Genomic DNA, 21,046 nt, shown 5'->3' on the forward strand with positions numbered 1-21,046 from the left:
GCGATGAGCTAATTAAAACACAAAGCAATTTACTTTAAAAGGTTTGCTCTAAATTGACTTTCTGAAAGAGAAAAACAAGTAGTCTTTCTTGGCCTACCCCAGCATTTTAGCTTTATTACTCTGAGCTCAGCTCAAACTGTTTTTATCTGACGAGAATATAGAAGAAACGATTCTCTACCCTACCCCGAATCCCGGGGCATTTGATTAAAGGGTTAATAATAAGTTCCTCGACGCTGCATGGAAAATGTGACTTGAGCGCTTATATATACTCTAAGCTTGAGCGGCCCGCCAAATGAAAGAAAGAACGTTGAATGTAACCAAGCGGGCCAGACAGTGTGTTCTGTCTGCAGCAGTTTACAGTACGAACATTACAAAGTCGATGCGTCATTTCCAGTGTTGCCAGATATTGCGACAGAAATAAGCAACCAGGTCTATGAAAACAAGCCCAACACTCCATGACACGGTGACAGACGACAAGAGCGCTTTAAATTAAACAGCCGATCTACAAGCTCACAATGCGTCTTGTAGATCTGCTATTTTCCAAAATGTGTATATATATATATATATATATATATATATATATATATATATATATATATATAGGCATTATATAGGGGAAAAACATTTTAACACAAATTTGGACTAATATGGTGGCCCCTGTTGAACCACTGGTTTAAACACTATTAGGAAACGAGCCCAAAAAGACGCAAACCCGTCCCAAACTACCAAAATATTGGCTATTTACAAGCAGAAAGACATTGTTGTAATAAGCGGACATGGCAACGAACGGCAATGGTCATTTCCATTGGAAAAGTTTTGTTGGGACGATGGAGCATAATGTGCTACCACCACCACTAGGCTGCGTGTGCGCACCGTTCCGAAATGCAGAACTTAACCAGACAGCGCACATACCTTCTATTCCAGTCAACCGCACGCATGCTGTTCTGTATAACTGATCTGCACTCGAGTCTGACTTGACACATTAGTGAAGTTTATCCGTTAGGCATGCATGCATCTTATCTGCATTCTATTGAGCAGAATGAGTGCACTATAAGTGCAGGACTTTTGTCAGTTTATATGCTGGAGAAGACAAAAAACTTTTCTTCCATAGTCTAATTGAGGGTGAGTTTGTTCTTTTACTTACAGATGAATATTTTCGGGTCTTTCACGCTACCAAGGCAGAACAACTTTTTGTATAGAATTGCGACTTTTTTAATTTCCCTTTTGCCTTTCCCCCCTTTTTTCTTTTCTTTTTTACGCAAGAGGAATGATTATGTTTTTGTTCTATGGTCTGTAGGTGTTTTTGTCTTAAACCAAACCAAAAACATGTTCACCACCTACATACAGAGTCTGAATGATATGGTATTTCCTACGGTAAGCATTCCTGCTGCACGCTTTTGTTCAAGCTGAGACTCGAGAGATGCACGGCTATGCTAAATGAGCCTGTACATAAAACATATGCTGTATTTTCTTTTCAGTAGGCCTATCTATAATCCATGGATCATCATTGTGCACCATCTGTGCACAAAGTTTGATAAAGTTTGACCTGTGACATACTGTATATACCATTTAGTGTACGTATACTGTCTACCATTTAACCCCTGTGCTTCGATCAGCTCAGTTGAAGTGTGCTTATTATACAATTGAAACCTATGCATGCTTAATAAGGGCTGGTTTGTACTTTAGGCATCATTTTGTATGATCGTGTTGCTTGCCAAAAATAACAGATTTTCAACTTTGTGACGCATTGCAACACAGTTATACACCAAAATTCACATTTCTCAAGTTGAGATATTTATATTGCGTTAATTCACTTTCTGTCTTCAGGCCCAGAGCCCAGAGGAGCCACCAAGTCCTGGAGTCTTGGGACGTATTGGGAGCTGGTTCTCCCCTTGGCGAGGAAGGGGTCCCCAGAGCCCTACTAGCGAGGATGACTCTCCAGCCAACGAGCAGAGTCCCAGGTCAGAGGGAGAAAATAACGAGGAGAACCAGGAGCATGTGAGAGGCCCCCAGGCAGGGGAACAACAGGAGGAGGAGGGACAAAGTTCCAAGCCCCAACAGCTCCGCAGTCTCTCCAAGGATAATTTCTCTGGCGAAGGGCAGGACGCCACGCAGTCTGCCCACAGAGACGGCCCACCCGAGGATAGCACAGAGCCAACAGAAGCAAGTCTCTCAGAGGAGGAGTTTGTGGAAGCTGTAGAGGAGAGAACAGGGCAGGACAGGGAGAAGGGGGACAGCAGCAGCAACGGTCCTTCAGCGAGCTGGAGTCCCGCCTCTGGGAAGAATGCAAGTCATCTGACTCATCTGTCTTCCTCTTCTGAGTGGAGAGAGGCATGGCACTCTGACCAGGCCCACACCCAAATCCAGGCTCACGGTCAGGTTCACTCCCCGACAGGCAGGAGGATCCAGGTGTACCTGGAGGAGACCAGTGTGACTCACGGCGGGGACGACACATGCTCTATACAGGAAGTCAAGAAGAGCTTCCAAGTTATCTCCAAATCAAAATCATTGGAGGGTGTTGATTCACCAAAGGTCTTCCTGTCAGAGGGGTCTGAGCAGAAAAGGACAGTTCTACGGTTCGGTGCACAAACTCATTACAGTGCCCTTGCGGGAGTGTCACTGAAACCGCGCATAGACACAGTGTCAGGACCTGAACCTGAGGAGACAGACGCTGACAGCATGGGGCGTAAAAATGCAGGGAGCCGGAAGAAATCCCGGAAGAACATCCAGGAAAATAGCGGGAACAGGCACCCGGAGGGCACGCCTTCTAAGGCCCAAATGGCCCCCGACGTCTCATCTACATCAGATAACCTATTGGCTGGTCCCCAGGCTGCAAAGGCAGAGGCTTGCGCAAACTCCTCCTCCATACAGGAATCCAACTCTCAGGCCTCACCTGAAGGAGGTAAACACAAGCCTGCCTCCCACGCTGGTAGGAAGGACACACCTTTGGGCACGCCACAGGAAGACATTCAGGACTCAACCTTTGTAGCCACTGTGGCTTGTGTGGTTGATGGTCAGGAGGACATGGATTATGCTGACACTAGTGCCTACAAGGTGGAGAGGAAGACAGAGACTCCAGAGTCCAAACGCAGGAGTATGAAGGTTTCTCGGAGTGAGGTGAAGATTTTTCCAAAGAACTTGCTGGTGAATACTGAATCCACAGGTCCACCAACAGACATGCATGAGGACCCGAATCAGCATTTTCAGTCAATACTAGAGAATACCAAAGAAGAAGCCACTGAGATGACCAAACCGAACCCATACACAAGGTATGTATTTGTTTTACCCTCGAAGGTGTCTGCTTTGATTCATGAAGATAATAGCCTGACTTTTGTTTCTGAATGAAACAATGAATAGTCACTTTTATATCAACTGCTATGCAGTCAGCTGTTTTACAATTAGAAAAAATGATTGATTACAAATTATGATTGTATTTAGTGTATCAAGTTGCTATGCTGGTATCTAAGGTTTTGGGGAAACCCAGTGGTATGACATACTGAGGAAAAACTGAGTGAGTCATAATGTAAACATAGCAACCCTTTTGTTTATATGAATGTACTAAAATAAAGCTCAGATAATTGTTTGATGAATGTGCTCATGACACATTGAAAGAATGTGTCACATTCACAGACTTTAGCTTAAAAGTTTACTTTTAAATAATAATGCTATAATAGTGCTATTGTTGGTTATAAACATTTGTCATTGCATTAAAACATTTGATCTCCTCACATATTCAGATCACAGGACCTGAAGAAAATCGATGAAGAATCAAAGCCAGCCATTGGAAGGATTGCTGATAAGATAAGTCTTTTTGAGCATCGGGCCTTCGGGGGTGCCAGGAATGCCACCCAAAGCCCCAGGAGTGCAGATGTGTCCCCAGCCCGGAAAGTCACCAACAAGCTGAAGAGAGATGTCACCAGAGAAATGGGGTTGCCGGATCACAGGTCAAAATCAGCTGAACGTGATGGCAATGCCAGGTCCAGCTCCGCTCCACCTACAGAGAGACTGAAGTCAGTAAAAGAGCGTGCAAGGGATTTTTCTGAGGCATGTACAGAAAAATCTGAGGACAAAACAGCACATCAAAAGCAAGCAATGAAAATAATGCCCCCAAAATCCTCCAGTTCTGTCACAACAGCTGGGTCAGAGTTATCAAAACGGGATGTTCAGGGTAAACCTGCTATTAAAGACAAAACACCAACTACAGATATGTTAAAGACACGCTCTAAACCAGCAGGACCAGATGCCACTACAGTAGATAACATTCCTATGGCTAAACAACACCAAGCTGTTTCTAAAACAATAGTGGCCTCAAAAACCGAGTTACCTATAAAACATGATGAAACAGATAGTCAATGCAAACAGCCAGAGATTAGCGCACAATCCAAAGCTCCAAACAAGACAGGCTCCCGCTCTAAGAGAAGGAAAAGTAAAGAGCCAACCAGCCCCATCAGTCAAAATAATGACATCAAACCAGACTGTAAGCTGGATAAACCTGGTGGCACTGATGAGCCTGCCTCACTCACAGTACAGCCTGTAGAGACAGTAGCATTACCCTCAGACAAATCCTTAGACAGTAAATCAAATGTGGAGAAACAGTTGGCCACTGAAACCAGCCAGCAAGCATGTATTACAGCTCTAGATGTGTCAGACAAACAGATAAATGTGTTGTGTAAAAAAGACAACATTGACAAACCAGCAAAGGAGAAGGGGGTATTGACAAAACCCCCTGTTAACAAAGATGCCAAACAGGATACTGCTGTTTGCAACAGTGGAACAAAGGAGCCTATTGATAGGAATCTGAATATTTTACCTCAAAAGAGGGAGAGAGCTGTAGAGCAGAGGGTCTCTGTTGTTGAAGAGAGGGAAAATGTTTCCAAGGAGAACAGTGGAACATCAGCCCCCTCCCCCTTGCCTCTGGTACAGCCTCTTATTGAAAAGCCAGCTCCTGAAGAGCCAGGTGCACCTGCTGAATTAAATAACCAGCAGCCAAAGCCAAGTAAAACAAAAGTGAAGGTAAATCAGTCAGACAAAACAGACATAAAGCAAGCGGCACAACCAGGAAGCAAAGGCACAACATTACGAAATAAGAATGCAAATAAAGACATTCAGAATGCATCACAATCAGTAAATAATGACACAGCAAACACAAATCAGCCTAAAAGCAAAGACATACAGAAAACATTGAAACCGATTAAGAATGACACAGCAATAACACTGGAGGCTGAGAAGAATGAACATGGCCAACATTCTATGAGTTTGGATAAAAATATGATTCATGGCACAGCCTCGGACAGTAGACAGGACACCCTGGAGAGAGAGAGTAGCCTGGCTGATATGAAGGGAAAAGAAGCAACAAAGCTTATTAAAGATATATCAAAGCCTGCACCCAAACAACCAGAGAAAGTGGTACAAAGTTTGGGAAAAATAATCGGATTGTTAGACTTCACTTCTCAGACAAAGCCCAGCAGTCAGGTAGCTACAGCACAACTCGATAACACAAATGCTAATGGCTCCCAGACAAATTACACTGCAAGCGTGACAGACAGTGATAAAGGGCTTGTCAAACAACCTCTTAATGAAGGGGCAGCTATAAAAGCTACAACAGGCCCTGGAACTGAAACTCTGCCAGTAGTGGTCACGGGGGAACCACAGCCTGTGTCTGTGGCAAAAACAAAGCAATCTAATGATGACTCACATACGCATGGAACTTGTGATGCTACGCAGGAATTCTCCCACTCTAAGCCTGTTGAAGCATCTATGGCGGTCGAAGGGGGCAGTGTAAAAACAGCGAATAAAGATATGTCACTGAACTCTCCCAATGATGTCCAAACACACCAAATGGAGTGGAAAGAAGCACCAGTTGCATCAGAAAAGCAAGGATGTCTTCCTTCTCCCATTCCCTCATCTACGAGCAGTGAGGGAGTACATGTTGTGACTAAAAGTTCAATTATAAATACCTTGTCCCCAGAAGTCAAATGTTCAGGGGATTTAATGAAAGCTACTGCTATCCACCAACAGCATGAGACGTCAAAAGGGGCACAGAAAAGTAACACAGACAAAGAGGACATGACAGAGAGGCCACAGTACTCAGCCTCTGTTGCTACCACCACCATCACCACAATTACGGTGGAGACAAATGATAACAAATCTGCTATTCTGGCAAATGAACTTTCACCCATTGTAAATGGTGACATCCACTCTTTCCCACAAGGCCACAAAGTTAATGATAAGCCTGGGTCACTCCTGTGCTCAGCTGCAACTCTCAAAGCCACTTCAACTGAGACCACAAAACTGAGCTCAGACTCTGCCCAGCGTCCTTCCCGGGATAAGCTACTTTCATCACGAAGGCTAAGTGGAGGTGATTCCTCATCTCAACGAGATGCCCCCTCCAGCTGGCTAGATGTGGACTTTCCAAAACAGAAGCTCCGGTTACCTGAGCTCAAACTGAGTTCTTCTGTCAGTGAGAGTGACCTTCTGGACGCATCAGGTGACCTCGACGATGACGACTTCATAGAGAAAATCAAGAAACTGTGTTCTCCCTTCTCCCTGCCGCCTCGTAAACACAGCCACCTACGCCCCCCCCAGCCCCCCTTTGCCCTGCCAGCCATCAAGGAGGATCGCTTTGAAAAAACCTTTGACCCTGATGAATTCACGTTTGGCTTGAGGAAGAGGAAGGAATACAGCTTGGACGCGGCCTCCAGCTTTTTGAGCGAGCTCCATAGCAAAAGCACAAAAGCTGGCCTGAAGCCAGCCAGAGTCAGCGTAGCGGACAGGAGCATGCTGCTTAACAGCCTGGACCTTCGCTCTAGGCTGCGGGAGATGACCACAGAAGAGGGGGAGGAGGAGGAAGAGGAGAAAAAAGAAGAGAAAAAAGAAGAGTCGGCAGAGGTGAAGGTGAAGTCTCGCTTGGAGGGGAGCTGCATCTTCAGTAGCCTCCGGACTGCCACCTCCAGGGGGAAGAGGAATGAGGTTCATGCCCAGGCAAACACTGAAGACGTGTCACCTACCGAAGCCCCCCAGCCTAGACTTCCAGCAGTGCCCGAACCACTGCTCCCTAGTCCTACACATGTAGCCCCGTTCCACGAGATGCTCGCTAACCAGAACCCTGCCCTGGTTGATGGTGAGGCAGCCCGGTCTGTGGTCTGTGACTCAGGCCCTCCACTTCCTTCCTTTAACGACATCAAGCTGCCGGACTATTTAGAGAAATACCTCCCCCGAGAGCCAGCAAAATCAGAGCAGAGCACTGAAAAGCAGGAACAGCTCAACACAGAGGTCAGTTTAGCTGCCACCTCCAGGGGGAAGAGGAATGAGGTTCATGCCCAGGCAAACACTGAAGACGTGTCACCTACCGAAGCCCCCCAGCCTAGACTTCCAGCAGTGCCCGAACCACTGCTGCCTAGTCCTACACATGTAGCCCCGTTCCACGAGATGCTCGCTAACCAGAACCCTGCCCTGGTTGATGGTGAGGCAGCCCGGTCTGTGGTCTGTGACTCAGGCCCTCCACTTCCTTCCTTTAACGACATCAAGCTGCCGGACTATTTAGAGAAATACCTCCCCCGAGAGCCAGCAAAATCAGAGCAGAGCACTGAAAAGCAGGAACAGCTCAACACAGAGGTCAGTTTAGCCACGTATTGTTCTTGCACGTACTGTACATTGTTTTTTAAATAACTAGCTAGTAGCTAGCTACATACCACTTTGGAATTTACATCCATTTATAAGGTAACTGCGATAAAATATACTTCCAACAAGTGTAACATGTTAGCACGATTAGCAAGGGTATCATGCTAACATACAATAATGTACATGCAGTCATGCATTGTCTGTAGCAACAGAGGCATTCCTTATAGAGGCACTTTTCTCTGTTGTAAAATGTTACTACTGTACAACCCGGTAAATCAACTGCATGTTGGGAGTAGAGCGGCCAATGAAATTGCTTTGTTCCTTATTTGATTGTTTCCTGTTTAGATTGTTGGAGGGATGGCGTTGTCAGTCACTGGCGGCAGAGCAGACAAGGATGTTAAGCCTTGTCTTCTATTGCCTGACGTAGCACCTCCAAGCTTACTTGGTATGGGAGCAGACCAGAAAGTGAAGACAGGTCTTCTATTGCCTGACGTAGCACCTCCAAGCTTACTTGGTATGGGAGCAGACCAGAAAGTGAAGACAGGTCTTCTATTGCCTGATGGAGCAACTTCAAGCTTACTTGGTATTGGAGCAGACAAGAAAGTGAAATCAGGTCTTCTAGTGTCTGATGGAGCACTTCCAAGAATGCCTGCGGTTCCTCTACCCACCCACTCTACACTGCCTGGACTCAAACAGCATTTGGTGGACCCACAGAGGGAGAGGGTGCATAAAAATTATGTATGTGTGCCAGCCAGACATGTACAGTAAAGCTTTAGTATATCAGATTGTTGAGCGAGTGCGTGTGTGCGCGTGGATGTGTTTGTGCATAGTTTCCCCCCTAAAGGCTGCCGATGTCTGAATTATCATGGGGGGGGGAGAAACTGTTTTGGCAGACTTTATTTAGCAGGATTTATTTTGTCACTAGAATATTAATCATAACCAAATGTAAATGTCAAACACAAAGATAGTGAACTGCTACTTTAGCAGTTCAAGAATGCTTCTCATGCTTAGCATTATTCAGTGGTATAATAACTATATGTGTGTGTTTTTTGCATTTCAGATAAGAGCTGTCAAAGGACTTCACAGGCGCCCTGGAAAGGTAATCACATCTCTGCCCTCACAGAGAATAAAGCAAGCAATGAAAGAGGAATTTGAATGTAGAACGTATTGTTCTGCTACATCTGTTTTAAATATTTTCTTCTAGGGGTAAACAGAGTATACAAGAAATAGAACTGTACTGATGCTCAGCTGTTTATGATTAAGATGGCACTCCAGTGCAGCCCTTGTAATACGTTGCTGCATTGTAGGACTGTCACGACCGTGAAACTTTACATGACGATTAATTGCCAAAATAGGCCATATTAAATCATTTTATACTCACAATTTGTAAAACATAAAATGGTGGAAATAGCTGACTTACAACATCACAAAGTGTCCCATTGTGTGTATGTTGTGAGCTTGTAGAGGCTATTTCCACAATTTTTGAAAATGTGTGAACATTTTTCCACATGGAAACAATTATGACGATTATGCAATATAATTGTGATTACCTCAAATAATTAGCTGATTAAGTAATTATGACAGGCCTAGTTGTTTGTGAAGAATGCTCTAATCATATTTCACATAAAATTCTTACACTCTTCAGCATACACAGATGCGTTGTTACTGACATTCCCCCACTGTTTTCACTATAATAATAATTACAAACAGGGGAAAAGGAAGAACTGTTAGATCCATGACACTGGATTGCATACAGTGTTACAAGTAAAATTAATGAAGTTTATGAAATGAAAACAAAGCAGTTAATTGGCTGCTCTGGGGGCCAATGGCTGGTCCTCAAGACAGCCAATTAAGAGATATATCATGTATCTTCTCCTTGGAATTCGTCACAGTACTCTTATTGCCTCCATATCTCCATGCAGGTGGTGTTGTTTGAGAAAGCTCCGTTTGAAGGCCAGGGCTATGAGGTCTTCAGGGACCTGGAAGATGCAACCTCTCTCCACTTCTCCCACCTTATCTCTGTGAAGGTCGTCAGAGGATGGTGAGTGACATGGTCCACCACCCCGTTACAGTCGCAATTATGATAAAAGCCTTATAATCAGGGGTGCACATGATGTTTTTTTTATCACAACGTTACTTTAGCCAGCATGAGATAGATTGCACATGAATACTGCAGCTGTAGCCTATTGAGGCACTCCATCACAGTTAAAATGAATTACTCACCTAATAGCGCGGAGGTTCCATGTTTAACGGAATTCCAAAGTGTGCACATTGTTTAAGTGCATTGTACATTGTTGTAAATATATGAACTTTGGCTTAAAGCCACGTGGGTTCTTGTTTACTTGGTTAGTCTAACGGCTTGTCATGGCAGCTTGGTTACAACTGAAACGGACTTCCTTCTTCCTCTTCAAAATAAGAGCCAGTTGTATTTTGGTTCCCCATTCAGTAATAACAAAATCACACCTGTGTGAAGTTAGGGTAATAGGGGCGCTCTTATCATCAAACATCATCTCATTCTGGCCATAGTGGCCAATCACAATTTGCGTCGTCACTTTTGTCGTCAATGTTTGTGTTTACACACTTTTGTCTTCAATGTTTGTGTTTACACACTTTTGTATTCAATGTTTGTGTTTACACAGACCCTCAAAGCTGGACATAGGAGGGGCTAGCACCCCTCAATAAGTTAACAAATATACAAATTCATATACATATATAAAAAGGAAGTAGATACTCAAATACCACAATTGAAAACAACGCAATACCACATGCAGTTTGCAACTTGTGTAGGCTGAAGCTACAGCTTATAATGCCCTATATCGCCCTATCCTAAAACGACACATCCAATCCAATGTATTTAACACATTTAAAACAACAGTGTTGAAGCTCGGTAACAAAAAATACAACACCACATCACATTTTACTTCAAAAGGTAACATCAAAGAATAAACTAAAACAACTTGCATACAGAATCCTTATGTCCTGCTGTGCCTACTGTGTTGTTCAGTACATTATTGTTTGTGTTCTACATGTTTTCAGTTTAAGTTCCTCATTTGATGTTTTACATGTGATTCATTGCCCTGTCTGTCTCTCCATTGTAGCTGGGTGTTATATGAGAAACCTGGCTTCCAGGGCCGCTCTATTGCCCTGGAGGAGGGGTGTATAGAACTGACAAACGCGTGGGCAGAGCCAGGCACAGAGCCACACCCACCCATGGTGATTGGATCTATTCGACTGGCTGTTTGGGTTAGTGTTCTGGTCAAATACTCTTGCCTCCTTTGTCTATAATCACCAACACATATCACCAAAGTTAGCTAATTGTGTTTCAAGTGTTTGTACTCTGTAAAAAGAAGAACAAATATAAAGACTGTAAAATGTAAATACAATAGATTCCATGTTATGAATGTAACCACTTACAGGTAGGGTAACAGATAAGGGACAACTTAGGATATTTACATACTAGTCCATATCTAGACAACAATATCAGTTTATTTTTTATATAGTAAGTAGCCTTGGGAACGAACTGTTCCCAAGCCTTGTGGCCCATAGGTCTCCTGTTTTCATAGCGTGAGCGGCAGCCTGATGCTCACCCCCTGGACATGATGCTAGTACTTATGTGGCAGGGACTTACCCCCAATGATGGCATTGGCTACCATTTTGTATAGTCTTTGGTATGACTCGGCCAGGATTAACGCCAATCTTCCAGTCTCAGGGCGACTGAGACTTCTGAAAAGATTACTACAGGTAGCAGAATTGGAGGACGTTGGTAGTTGTGCATACTGTATTTAGTGTGCATAGGTACAACATTTGCTTTAATTAAATTAAATTTGTAATTTTGCTTCACGTAAACATTCTTGTATCTGTTCCTACGGAGTTTAGAATGAGTTTACCAGGGTTAACCCTTTCCCAGGCTTTTCTCATCTCACAAGGAGAAAAGCCTGGTAATGAAATATGTCAGAACGCGGGTTTTATGTCTGGGAATGTCAGCTCTCTCACATCTGCAAAGCACGTAACTTCCTTGGGCGATACTTCTGGTACTTCCAGTTAGACACTCGTCTAGCAGGTCTCGCCCAGCGTGACCAGTACGAGTATGTCTTCCACTCCTCACATCACAAATCAACTGCATAATTATTGAATGTTGGGGTGAGGCAAAACATTTTTGTTTATGAGAATGTCAAATTATAACATAAACACAGTTGTGTTGTTGTTTTTCCCCACATTATTTGAATTTCCAGCATTTGATCTGTTGTGTTGCCTTTAGTTTAAATCCGGTTTAGCCCGGCCTTCTAACTTCTGCTGGCTGAAGCGCACAGGACTTCTCTTTACCTATACTACTTGTTCCGACTTGTAGATCTGCTATTTTTACCAAATGTTTACTCCAGAATAGGTACGCTAGGGATCATGTGATTAAGGAATGAATATTGGATAATTTGTTCCATGACGGTTAATTGTTTTCCCCTAATTTTGCAGGATTATAGCATCCCCCATATTGACACATTTACTGAGCCAGAGGGCCACGGCAGAGTAACACCATACCACGATGACACCGTAGAGACCGGCTCATTCGGCATCCTACAGAACACTGCCGCTATCAAAGTCCACTCAGGAGTGTAAGTGTATCCCATCTTTAAACCAGTGGTTCTCAGGCGTTTTCATGTCAAGGAACCCCAAATTGATTGACGTATTTGGACGTAATTTCAAAAGAATTTGTGCCTGGGACCCTCAAAAGAAAAAATATCTACAACAAGTTAACAGCACTGCTGTGAGCACGTTTTGCTGGAGACCCCCTGGGATCCCCCAAAGACCTCTGGGGGTCCCCGGACCCCACTTTGAGAATCACTGCTCTAAATTATTAGATATAAGATATGAGTTTTTGCATCTCCTACAGCTCTAAAAAACAACTAAAATGTAGTCATGTAGCCTATGCATACATTATGATTGCTATTGTTTTCGATGAAAGTGCTACTTTGGGAGTGAGCTAGAGATTGAATTTGAATTGAAATACAATACCATAAACTACTGGTTGTCACTACTGGCGGGCAAGGGACACTGGCACAGTGACCCAATCCAGTGAAAGAGATATGGAAAAACATCAGGTCGTTGCTGTTTTGTTTTGACTATCTTCTTTCTATTTTCTCCCTTCACCTGGCAGCTACTGAGTGCGAGGCGGAGGAAACAGATAACTATTACTGCCTTTTGTAGTGCTGATCCTTTTCTGTGGCCTCAGTTCACTCTTACTCATTTGCCTTCCGCGGAATGTTCCTCCTGCCCCTACATGTTAGACCAGGGAGGGAGAAAGGCCGAAAGAGAGAGAGAGAGAGAGAGAGAGAGAGAGGCATTGATATAGAGGGAGAGAGAGCAAGAAAGAGGGGGTGAGAGGTGGAGACTGTGGCTCTACCACAGTCTCCACCTCTCTCACCCCCCCTCTCTTGCTCTCTCAGACAAAGGTGGTTTTGGCAAAGGAGAGCATGTTTTTCCATGTGAGCAGGAGGTATTCAGGACATTTTGTGCCCTGCCCCTGAAGGAACTTTAATGACAGTAGACCTCTTCTCACAACCCAGTCACGCCTTTTGTTGGTTTACCTTGGCACCTCTGCTAAAAAGCCACATTTCACAAATTGTTTAAAGGCCTCCTCCATCCCAGAATACATCTTTAGCTCCTCAAGCTCAAATGAAAGTCAACTACTCCCAGATGGCCATGCAGAATTCATCAGTACATCCAGGAATAAATCGGCATCAGCACGTCTCCAAGAATGCTTACACTGAGTTATCTGTGTGATGTCTGCTCAACAGATGTAGTTTTGAGAACCTGGACAAACAAGAGTAACTGAACAAACTATTATTGCCTCATTGTTTATGATGCATTCGTCATCATAAGTTTCAAACCAGTGTGCTGTAATGTGTGCAGTCAGTTTTATATCGGTGGAGCTGGGTGGATTTCTCCTGTAGTTAGTGACTGGTACATTCCTACCGTATGTGAACTTTTGTGCATCATCCTATGTAAAAGACTCTCGTCAAGAGGATTTTCGTCACCGCTAAACCCCTTATCCCTAAACTTCTTTGCCTTTTTTTATTTTTGAGTGGTGTAAACCACTCCTACAACTGGCTTTGTTAGTCTGTCTGTCTGTGCAAAAAAAATGAGCATGGTTGATGCTGATTTAATTACGTCAGACATTACGTCAGAACACAGCTGATCAGGCTATATAATACCTTACACCACTCGGTTCACACGGGTGTGATTTTTGTATTACTATTTTGCAAAACATTTTTGAATAGTTAAAATGGCCAGTCTACAAGCTCACAACGTGTCAATGTAGATTGGCTAGTAGAAGTTTAGGGATAAGGGGTTTAGCGGTGACGAAAATGGAGCCCTTGGTCTTTACACAACTAGCATTAGGGATTCAATGCCCACCAGGACCTACCCAATACCATGCTAAAAGTGAACGATACAACTGTAAAGGGCTCAGGGAAACATGAAAGGACATCCAGTAGTACAGTATGTGTGATGCCTGCTTTTTTCTCCGACGCACAGGTGGCTGGTGTTCAGTGATCCAGGTTATCAAGGCCTGCTGGCGGTGCTGGAGGAGGGCGAGTACCCCTTTCCCGAATCGTGGGGTTTCACCTCACCCTTCATTGGATCTCTTAGACCCCTCAAAATGGTGGGTAGCATTATTAATAACATAAGATAAACCTTCACTAACCCATTCAGACCTGAGGCCAATTCTAAAACCGCTGTCTAAATCCTGACCTACTGTAAGTTTTCTGAAAAACCTTTTATTCAAAAAAACTAAAAACTAAATTATAGCAACACCTAAAATGAGGTGTTCCTGGCGTGGAAGGTATAACAACGTATACTGTAGGTGTTTCAGGTCTAAATCCCAGTGTCATAATGTATGCTACTATGCTGCAGGGGAGAGAGCATTATGATTCTGACGGACTATTGCAAAATCATGTCAATCTGCTGTTTGTAGGGCTCAGGTAATCTAAAGTATTTATGATTTTATGTTTTGCAATTATGTCATTGTGAACCTGGGCAATTCATACATTTTATTTTGTTAGCTGTTGCACCTTGCCCTCATCTCCTCACTATTATACAGTACAATGGTTATTATAAGAAGAATATTATACAACCCATCTTGCCTTCCATCAGGCTCAGAGACACAATAAAATCACAGAGGACATTATGGAGCACTAACAAACCATGAACCAAAATAAAAAGTCACCAAAAATTTGCCATAATCATGAGTCCTTATTATTAGGTGCTCAATATATTCTTCCTGTGCTGACCCCCAAAAACACATTCATGAATGTCATGAATCTGCTATTGTGTGGAGCCATTTACATTTCAAAAGGACATCACCATTTCACTTTGGATTTTGTAGACACTAATGATGTGACACTCCTGTATAAATGATTTGGTATCAAGGCTATTCAGAATTATTATTGTTACACAGGGACAGGCGTTAAGGTCAGCAAGACAGATAATATACATAATTATTTTACTCTCACTTCATTACAATCAAGCAACCTTGTTAACCTTCCTGTGCTGTTCTGCACAGCTATGAGTTCCTTTTCATTTATTTATTTATACCTTTTATACATTTAAATTAGGTGTTAGATGTTGGCTGTTAATAATGTCTGTGTGCCTTCCAGGGTGGTTTGAAAGTGGAGAATCCTGATGAAGTCAAGGTATGTTCCGTGTACATTTCTGAATAAGCTTTAGTATTAATAAGTACACCACATTTCAACTGTATTTATCACAACTAGACCTGTACGTGCCCGTCGCAGCCTGTACGTGCCCGTCGCAACCAATCAGTTGAGCCTCAATTGGCTGAGGCAGAGGCTGGAAATTGCACAGGTGAAAGGAGTTGGCCTCATTAGGCCCACTGGCAGCGCCTGACCAGAGCCTTTTGTGGTGGTTCTGGAGAACCGTGGGTCTGACCGACTCGATACCTGGCACTGCACTCCCTGTGGGGTGTGTGTCGAATGTGAAGTCGGTGGGTCAAACGGTTCTCGAGTTACGTGCATTACAACCGTACACACACGCACACACGTACGTACGTACGTACGTACGTACGCACGCACGCACACACACAGAGACGTGGCACATTTATAGTAGGATGTATTCAAATTGTGAGTTGGGCTGAGAGCAGCTAACTAAATCAATGTTGCTATTGTTATGTTATTATTTCTGAACACTTACAAAATGCTTTGCAAAAAGGGCATAAAAAGGTTATTCATTCTATATTTGTAAATACTATTACTATTCTAGTACCATCATTTAACATGTTGGTTATTGTATATCTGTCAGTGTTGGCAGGGGAGAACAAATGGTTTTCCAATACTTGCTTTGTTTTTTCTGTTCAGGCTGTGCTATACGAGAAGCCTGGCTTTGAGGGCATCTGTCTGGAGACTGACTGTGATGTTTTCAGCATTGGCGATGATCAAAGCGACAATGTTACAGATGGAACAAGCCTCGACTCAAACAAACTGAAATCTGTGGGCTCGTTAAAGATCATTGGAGGACTGTGAGTTGTTAACGTTTCATCGTGCTACGCTTGTATTGGCTCGGTTTTGCCAACCACAGAGCTAAAGTCTAAAACAGGACATTAATTTATGAAAAAACAGAACGATCAGATATAGAGACAGTGCTATATATCAGCATGGCAGTCAATAATTGGTCATAGGCACGAAACCACCATAATCACTGCTGCGTAGTTATACAGTATAAGCCTCTTGTCCATTCAAATTACTTTCCTGGTAATAACTGTTCCATAATTAGCAATATTGCAAACATCTGATGTTAACCCCTGTTTCAGATGGGTGGGCTACAGCCAGCCAGGCTTTGAAGGCCAACAGCATGTCCTGGAGGAAGGAGAATATGTTGACTGGCGGGACTGGGGAGGAGACTCCGAGCAGCCTCTGTTGTCACTGCGACCAGTAATGGCAGTAGGTTTCACACTGGGCTAACTCACAATACAATCTATGATTAATTTTTTTTATTGCTAATTAATATGTTTATTAAATAAACGATTCATAATCTATCCCTGTTTTGGGCATGTCTCATAAACAAAATGTCAATAATTGTGAAAATAGCCAATCCACGCATGAACTTGTAGATTTGCTATTTTCACTATTTTTGCATGACACTGTTGTGTGGGTAACTATACAATAATGCTTAAGTTCTGAATCGGTTATTTGACTAATCTAAAAAGTAATTCGATAGATAGAATAATTGATAAGTAATTCATCTGTTTGCACATTATTTTGTAGACAACCAGATGCTGTATGTACAGTATGAAACACAGTATAACAGTATAATATAATGCTTATTTGGTTTGTTTCACTCTATTCCAGGATTTCATGACACCACGTATTAAAATGTTCAGTGACAGAGACTTCAGCGAGTTGGGTGTCAACATTGACCTGGTGGTTCCTGTTCCCAACATGGAGGACACAGACTACGGGCTGAAGACGCAGTCTGTCGATGTCATGGGGAGCGTGTAAGTCTCACCTCTCTTATGGGTCACGTGTGCTATCATTGAAGATAACACAGTCAAACGCCTCCAGGTTGTTTCTCTGGAACTGAAAGCCCCTGTCGTCTTCAAAACCTGTTATCATTTCTGTGGTTTGAGGTTATTTACATATTATCCGTCAGTTCTGCTTGCGTGTTGGCGCACCTCGCTCTCTTCCCCCTTCGACATACTTGAGGCTTGCTTGTGTTTTACCTGCTTGTGCCAAGGCATGCACAACTCTCCACCCATACAACATCTGCCTGTCTGTGTTGATTAGCTAGTACTGAAAATGTATATTGACAAATATAGACACAACTATGGTATATTTCCTGCTTTCTTCTACCCGACCCTTTCATTCAGTTATATTACTAGTTCATTCAAGTGTTCAGGTGTGTAGTTGCCTAATCCCTAATGACTTGCAGGGTTGCAACTCCCTTGTTTGGTCTGTCAACGTCTTCCACTATTATTTGGCCATGTGACTGTACCACACCCTGCACACGTGGCCATGCATGTACAGTATGTAAAATCAGCGCAAGGGTGGCAGACTATCACAGATCAGTGATAAAGCCAGGATTAGCTGGGTAAATGAAAAAATGATCTCAGCTTATCTGGCATTTTGTGTTATCATGTATTGTATGAAGAATGGTGGAAGAGTCAGATAATAATATTATAATATTATCTGATTGTTTAATTTTGTAATGTAAAGAACTATTATTTGCCATCAGGCAAATATCTTGATAGTTCTTTACATTACAAAATTAATTTCAGACTAACATGGGTTAAAGTGCCAAGTGCAAGAATACTTTGGTAGAGGTTTGGGTTGTGTAGTTAGTTATCTTGATGTAACGCAAAATGTGGGCAAGAAATAAAAACATAATTGCCCCATTGATTAGAAATTGGTAATTCAAAATATGCTCGTCATTGACTTACATAGTGAAAACTACACAACCCAAACCTCTACCAAAGTGAAGATGAACAGGAACACCAAGTGCTCAATAATATAAGTAGGTTCACTTTATTGACTCACTTTATTGACTTTGACACACATTGTATACCCTGCAGGCTATACAATGTGCTCTTGAAATAGAAAAGCCAATAAAAAGCACACTTGCGCACAACAGCAATATAATAAAGATCCTAAAAGCCTCCACGGTGTACACAATTGGCTGTGTTGCAATATAACCAGAAGATGAAGAATAAAATCTCAGCTCAAATATGTTTGTGAAAACATTTGAGGTGAGAAATATGCAATGTCGTTGCTGACCCTTGAAGCATATTTGATCCACAACGCCTAGTTTGACAGTTTTATCTGACTCTGGTGAGCAAGGCGAGTCACAGGAACACCAAGGCACTGAAAGCTTACCTTATTATTTGTTTTCATACCACCTACAGTAGCTAGGCACCAGCTAATTCTTCCACACCTAACGACATTGGAGGTGGCACAAAATCACACGTCACAGACAAGTTGCTCTATTTTCGTCCCTGCTGTTACTCGCGACGCTGCCTGCAAGTCAGCCGCTGCCCGAAAATTACGAGTATAGGAGCTTGCTCTGTCCTAATGCTATTTTGGTCACACACATTTGGGAAGGCGCCTAGTGGAGTCTAAAAGCACCCGTAAGCTGTAATGCCAAATTAGTTTGGTATAGAGATGGCTACGTCATCTCTCCTTATTCTCCTGTGATTGTAATTTTCCTAGGCCTAATCATCAGAAGTGAGTGCCTGTCAATTCCTTGTGTCCATTCCTTGTGTCCATTGTGTTTTATCACCCCATCGCGCAGCAAATGGGGTTTAATCCGATTTCCCGAACTTTCCTTTTCGCTTGATACCGTTTCGTAGAGACTCAACACACATACGATCTATATACCAAATGAAAGCTCGAACCTTTCCCACTGCGCGGTGGGAAAAAAGAGAAAACCGGCCCCGGGGGGATGCTAAATCTAAATGCTTCCCCAATGCTAAATCCCCAAATAGTGGCTTTAGAAAGCTTAGACGAAAATAGAGCCCTATAGGCTTATACAGTAGGCTTCATTTATTATTATTATTTTTAAAGCATATCATGTTCTGTTAAATCGTTAGTAATATAACAATATTATTGTTTGGGAAGGACACGTATTATGGAAAGTTAGTTCAGGCAGATGCACTCGAGAGGTTTACATGCATGTCAAGCAGCTGTCCAATTTGCCGGTGTATTTAAGCTCACCTCATTCATTGTCTCCACCAGGCCAAAGGCATGGGGAGAGAATGTTTTGCACTCCGTCTGTGTGTCCGTCCGTCTGTTACCAGATGATCTCTGGCACTGTTGGCCCGGTCGATGCCAAACTGTGCACACACACTCCCTGGATGCCAATGACAAACTTCTGCCCCAATTTGTCCACAATTATAGCGCCACCATGAGGCCGAATTTTGCAAAATACATTAGTACACATTTTATCCATACATCAGGCAAATCGGTATACATTATCTCTATAGTCATGTGATCAACACGGACCTGTCCGCTTCCCCATATTCATCCTCAGATTGCCTTCCAAAGTTTGCAGGATTGGTCCATTTTGAACAAAATGCCTCAAATCATGAACGCAGAGTGCAATTTGAGGGAAGAAATGCCACTTGAAAATTCTCACATCAGCCTCATGGTGGCGCTATAACTGGCCCATTCATGTTTTTACTATAACTGCACTGATCTGTGTAAAACTTTGTATGCACACTCTCTAGAGGCCAAGGAAAAACCTTTGACCTGCATTTGTCACATCTGCTCTTTATAGCGCCACCAAGAGGCAGACTTATGTAAAACACATTTTTTTATATTACTCCTTCAGATCTTATCCAAATCTCATGGATATCGGTACACATGATCTCTATAGTCATGCGATCATGACGGGGCTGTTTGTTTTTTCATATTCCATCCTGATTGGCTAACATTGGCTTCCAAACTTTTCAGGAATTGCGGAAGAAATGCCACTTGACATTTTTCCAAAATTGCTCCTGTCCTGGTGGAGACCTGTGCCCAGAGGGGCACTTTTTCTAGTTGCTCTTCCTTTCTCTGTCAGTGTGACAGAACGTTGGATGGGCAAACAAGCTCCCAGCTTCCCCTCGGAGGAATTGTTTGACATTATTTATACGGTACATATTTTGTACTGGATCTTCCTGTGCGTATTTAAATTGTCTTTATGTGCTGAGCAGGGTGTAATGCCTGAATGCCAAGATCAAATAATACTCTTTTAGAGTTCTCTGACTGAAATATCTCTATTGAATCTTTCATATTTTTGTGAGAGAAAAAAATATAGCTGTATTGATTCTTCTTCATTCTTGGTCAGACTATAGGCAATGACATGTTCTTTTTTTAATGAAGCTATCAACCTTTCCTCATTGTAAATTAATTTAGTTTTACAAGGAAATACTGTAAATAAAAACAGAATTTCACTATCCAGTACAGACAAAATAACCCATTTGAAACTCTCATAATGGTGGCCAACGGAGTGTAACATTTTCCCCGCTTTAGGAGGCATGGCTCTAGCAGTCTTGAAGTATTTTGTGCTATGCCTGTAATTACATTATACAACCTCGCCCTTTCATGCCATGGCCCCAATGAGCTTTTGACTAATCTGTGTGGCTCAGTCTGTTGACTCAGCCTTGCAGATAGAGAGTCATTTATTGCACGTGAGTGCGCACAAATGCAAACACATGCACGCACACACGTGCGTACACACACACACACACACACACACACGACCACCACAGACTTACTGTATAAATGCAATGCAAACATATTATCTCTGTCAGTCTGTCTTGCAGTTATTCTATTTTCGTTCCTCATACTGACACACACACTTATGAAAATGTGCTGTTTTTCACTTTCTAGTGGAAATGCTCACATGGGAAGGAAATACACACAAACACACATTCTAGTGCCAAAGA

At 42.8% G+C, this 21,046-nt stretch overlaps 1 protein-coding gene across 2 annotated transcripts in view; it reads left to right on the top strand.

Annotated features, from left to right (window-relative positions):
- LOC306941346 (uncharacterized protein) overlaps window positions 1–21,046 on the top strand; it is a 33,065-nt gene that overhangs the window by 736 nt on the left and 11,283 nt on the right. The window contains exons 1-13 of one of the 2 annotated variants that reach the window (XM_079526767.1): window positions 1,298–1,374; window positions 1,828–3,269; window positions 3,738–7,614; window positions 7,966–8,358; window positions 8,681–8,719; window positions 9,543–9,661; window positions 10,719–10,863; window positions 12,088–12,227; window positions 14,149–14,275; window positions 15,270–15,305; window positions 15,984–16,144; window positions 16,436–16,565; window positions 16,974–17,119. In XM_079526767.1, coding sequence (XP_079382893.1) covers window positions 1,327–1,374; window positions 1,828–3,269; window positions 3,738–7,614; window positions 7,966–8,358; window positions 8,681–8,719; window positions 9,543–9,661; window positions 10,719–10,863; window positions 12,088–12,227; window positions 14,149–14,275; window positions 15,270–15,305; window positions 15,984–16,144; window positions 16,436–16,565; window positions 16,974–17,119 — 6,803 coding nt within the window. In that variant the 5' untranslated portion in view covers window positions 1,298–1,326. Of the gene's footprint in view, window positions 1–1,297; window positions 1,375–1,827; window positions 3,270–3,737; window positions 7,615–7,965; window positions 8,359–8,680; window positions 8,720–9,542; window positions 9,662–10,718; window positions 10,864–12,087; window positions 12,228–14,148; window positions 14,276–15,269; window positions 15,306–15,983; window positions 16,145–16,435; window positions 16,566–16,973; window positions 17,120–21,046 lie in introns of those variants that run through there. The other variant, XM_079526768.1, reaches the window with a different exon arrangement.

Source organism: Electrona antarctica (genome assembly GCF_951216825.1).
Source record: "Electrona antarctica genome assembly, chromosome: 17".
Classification (NCBI taxonomy): Eukaryota; Metazoa; Chordata; class Actinopteri; order Myctophiformes; family Myctophidae; genus Electrona; species Electrona antarctica.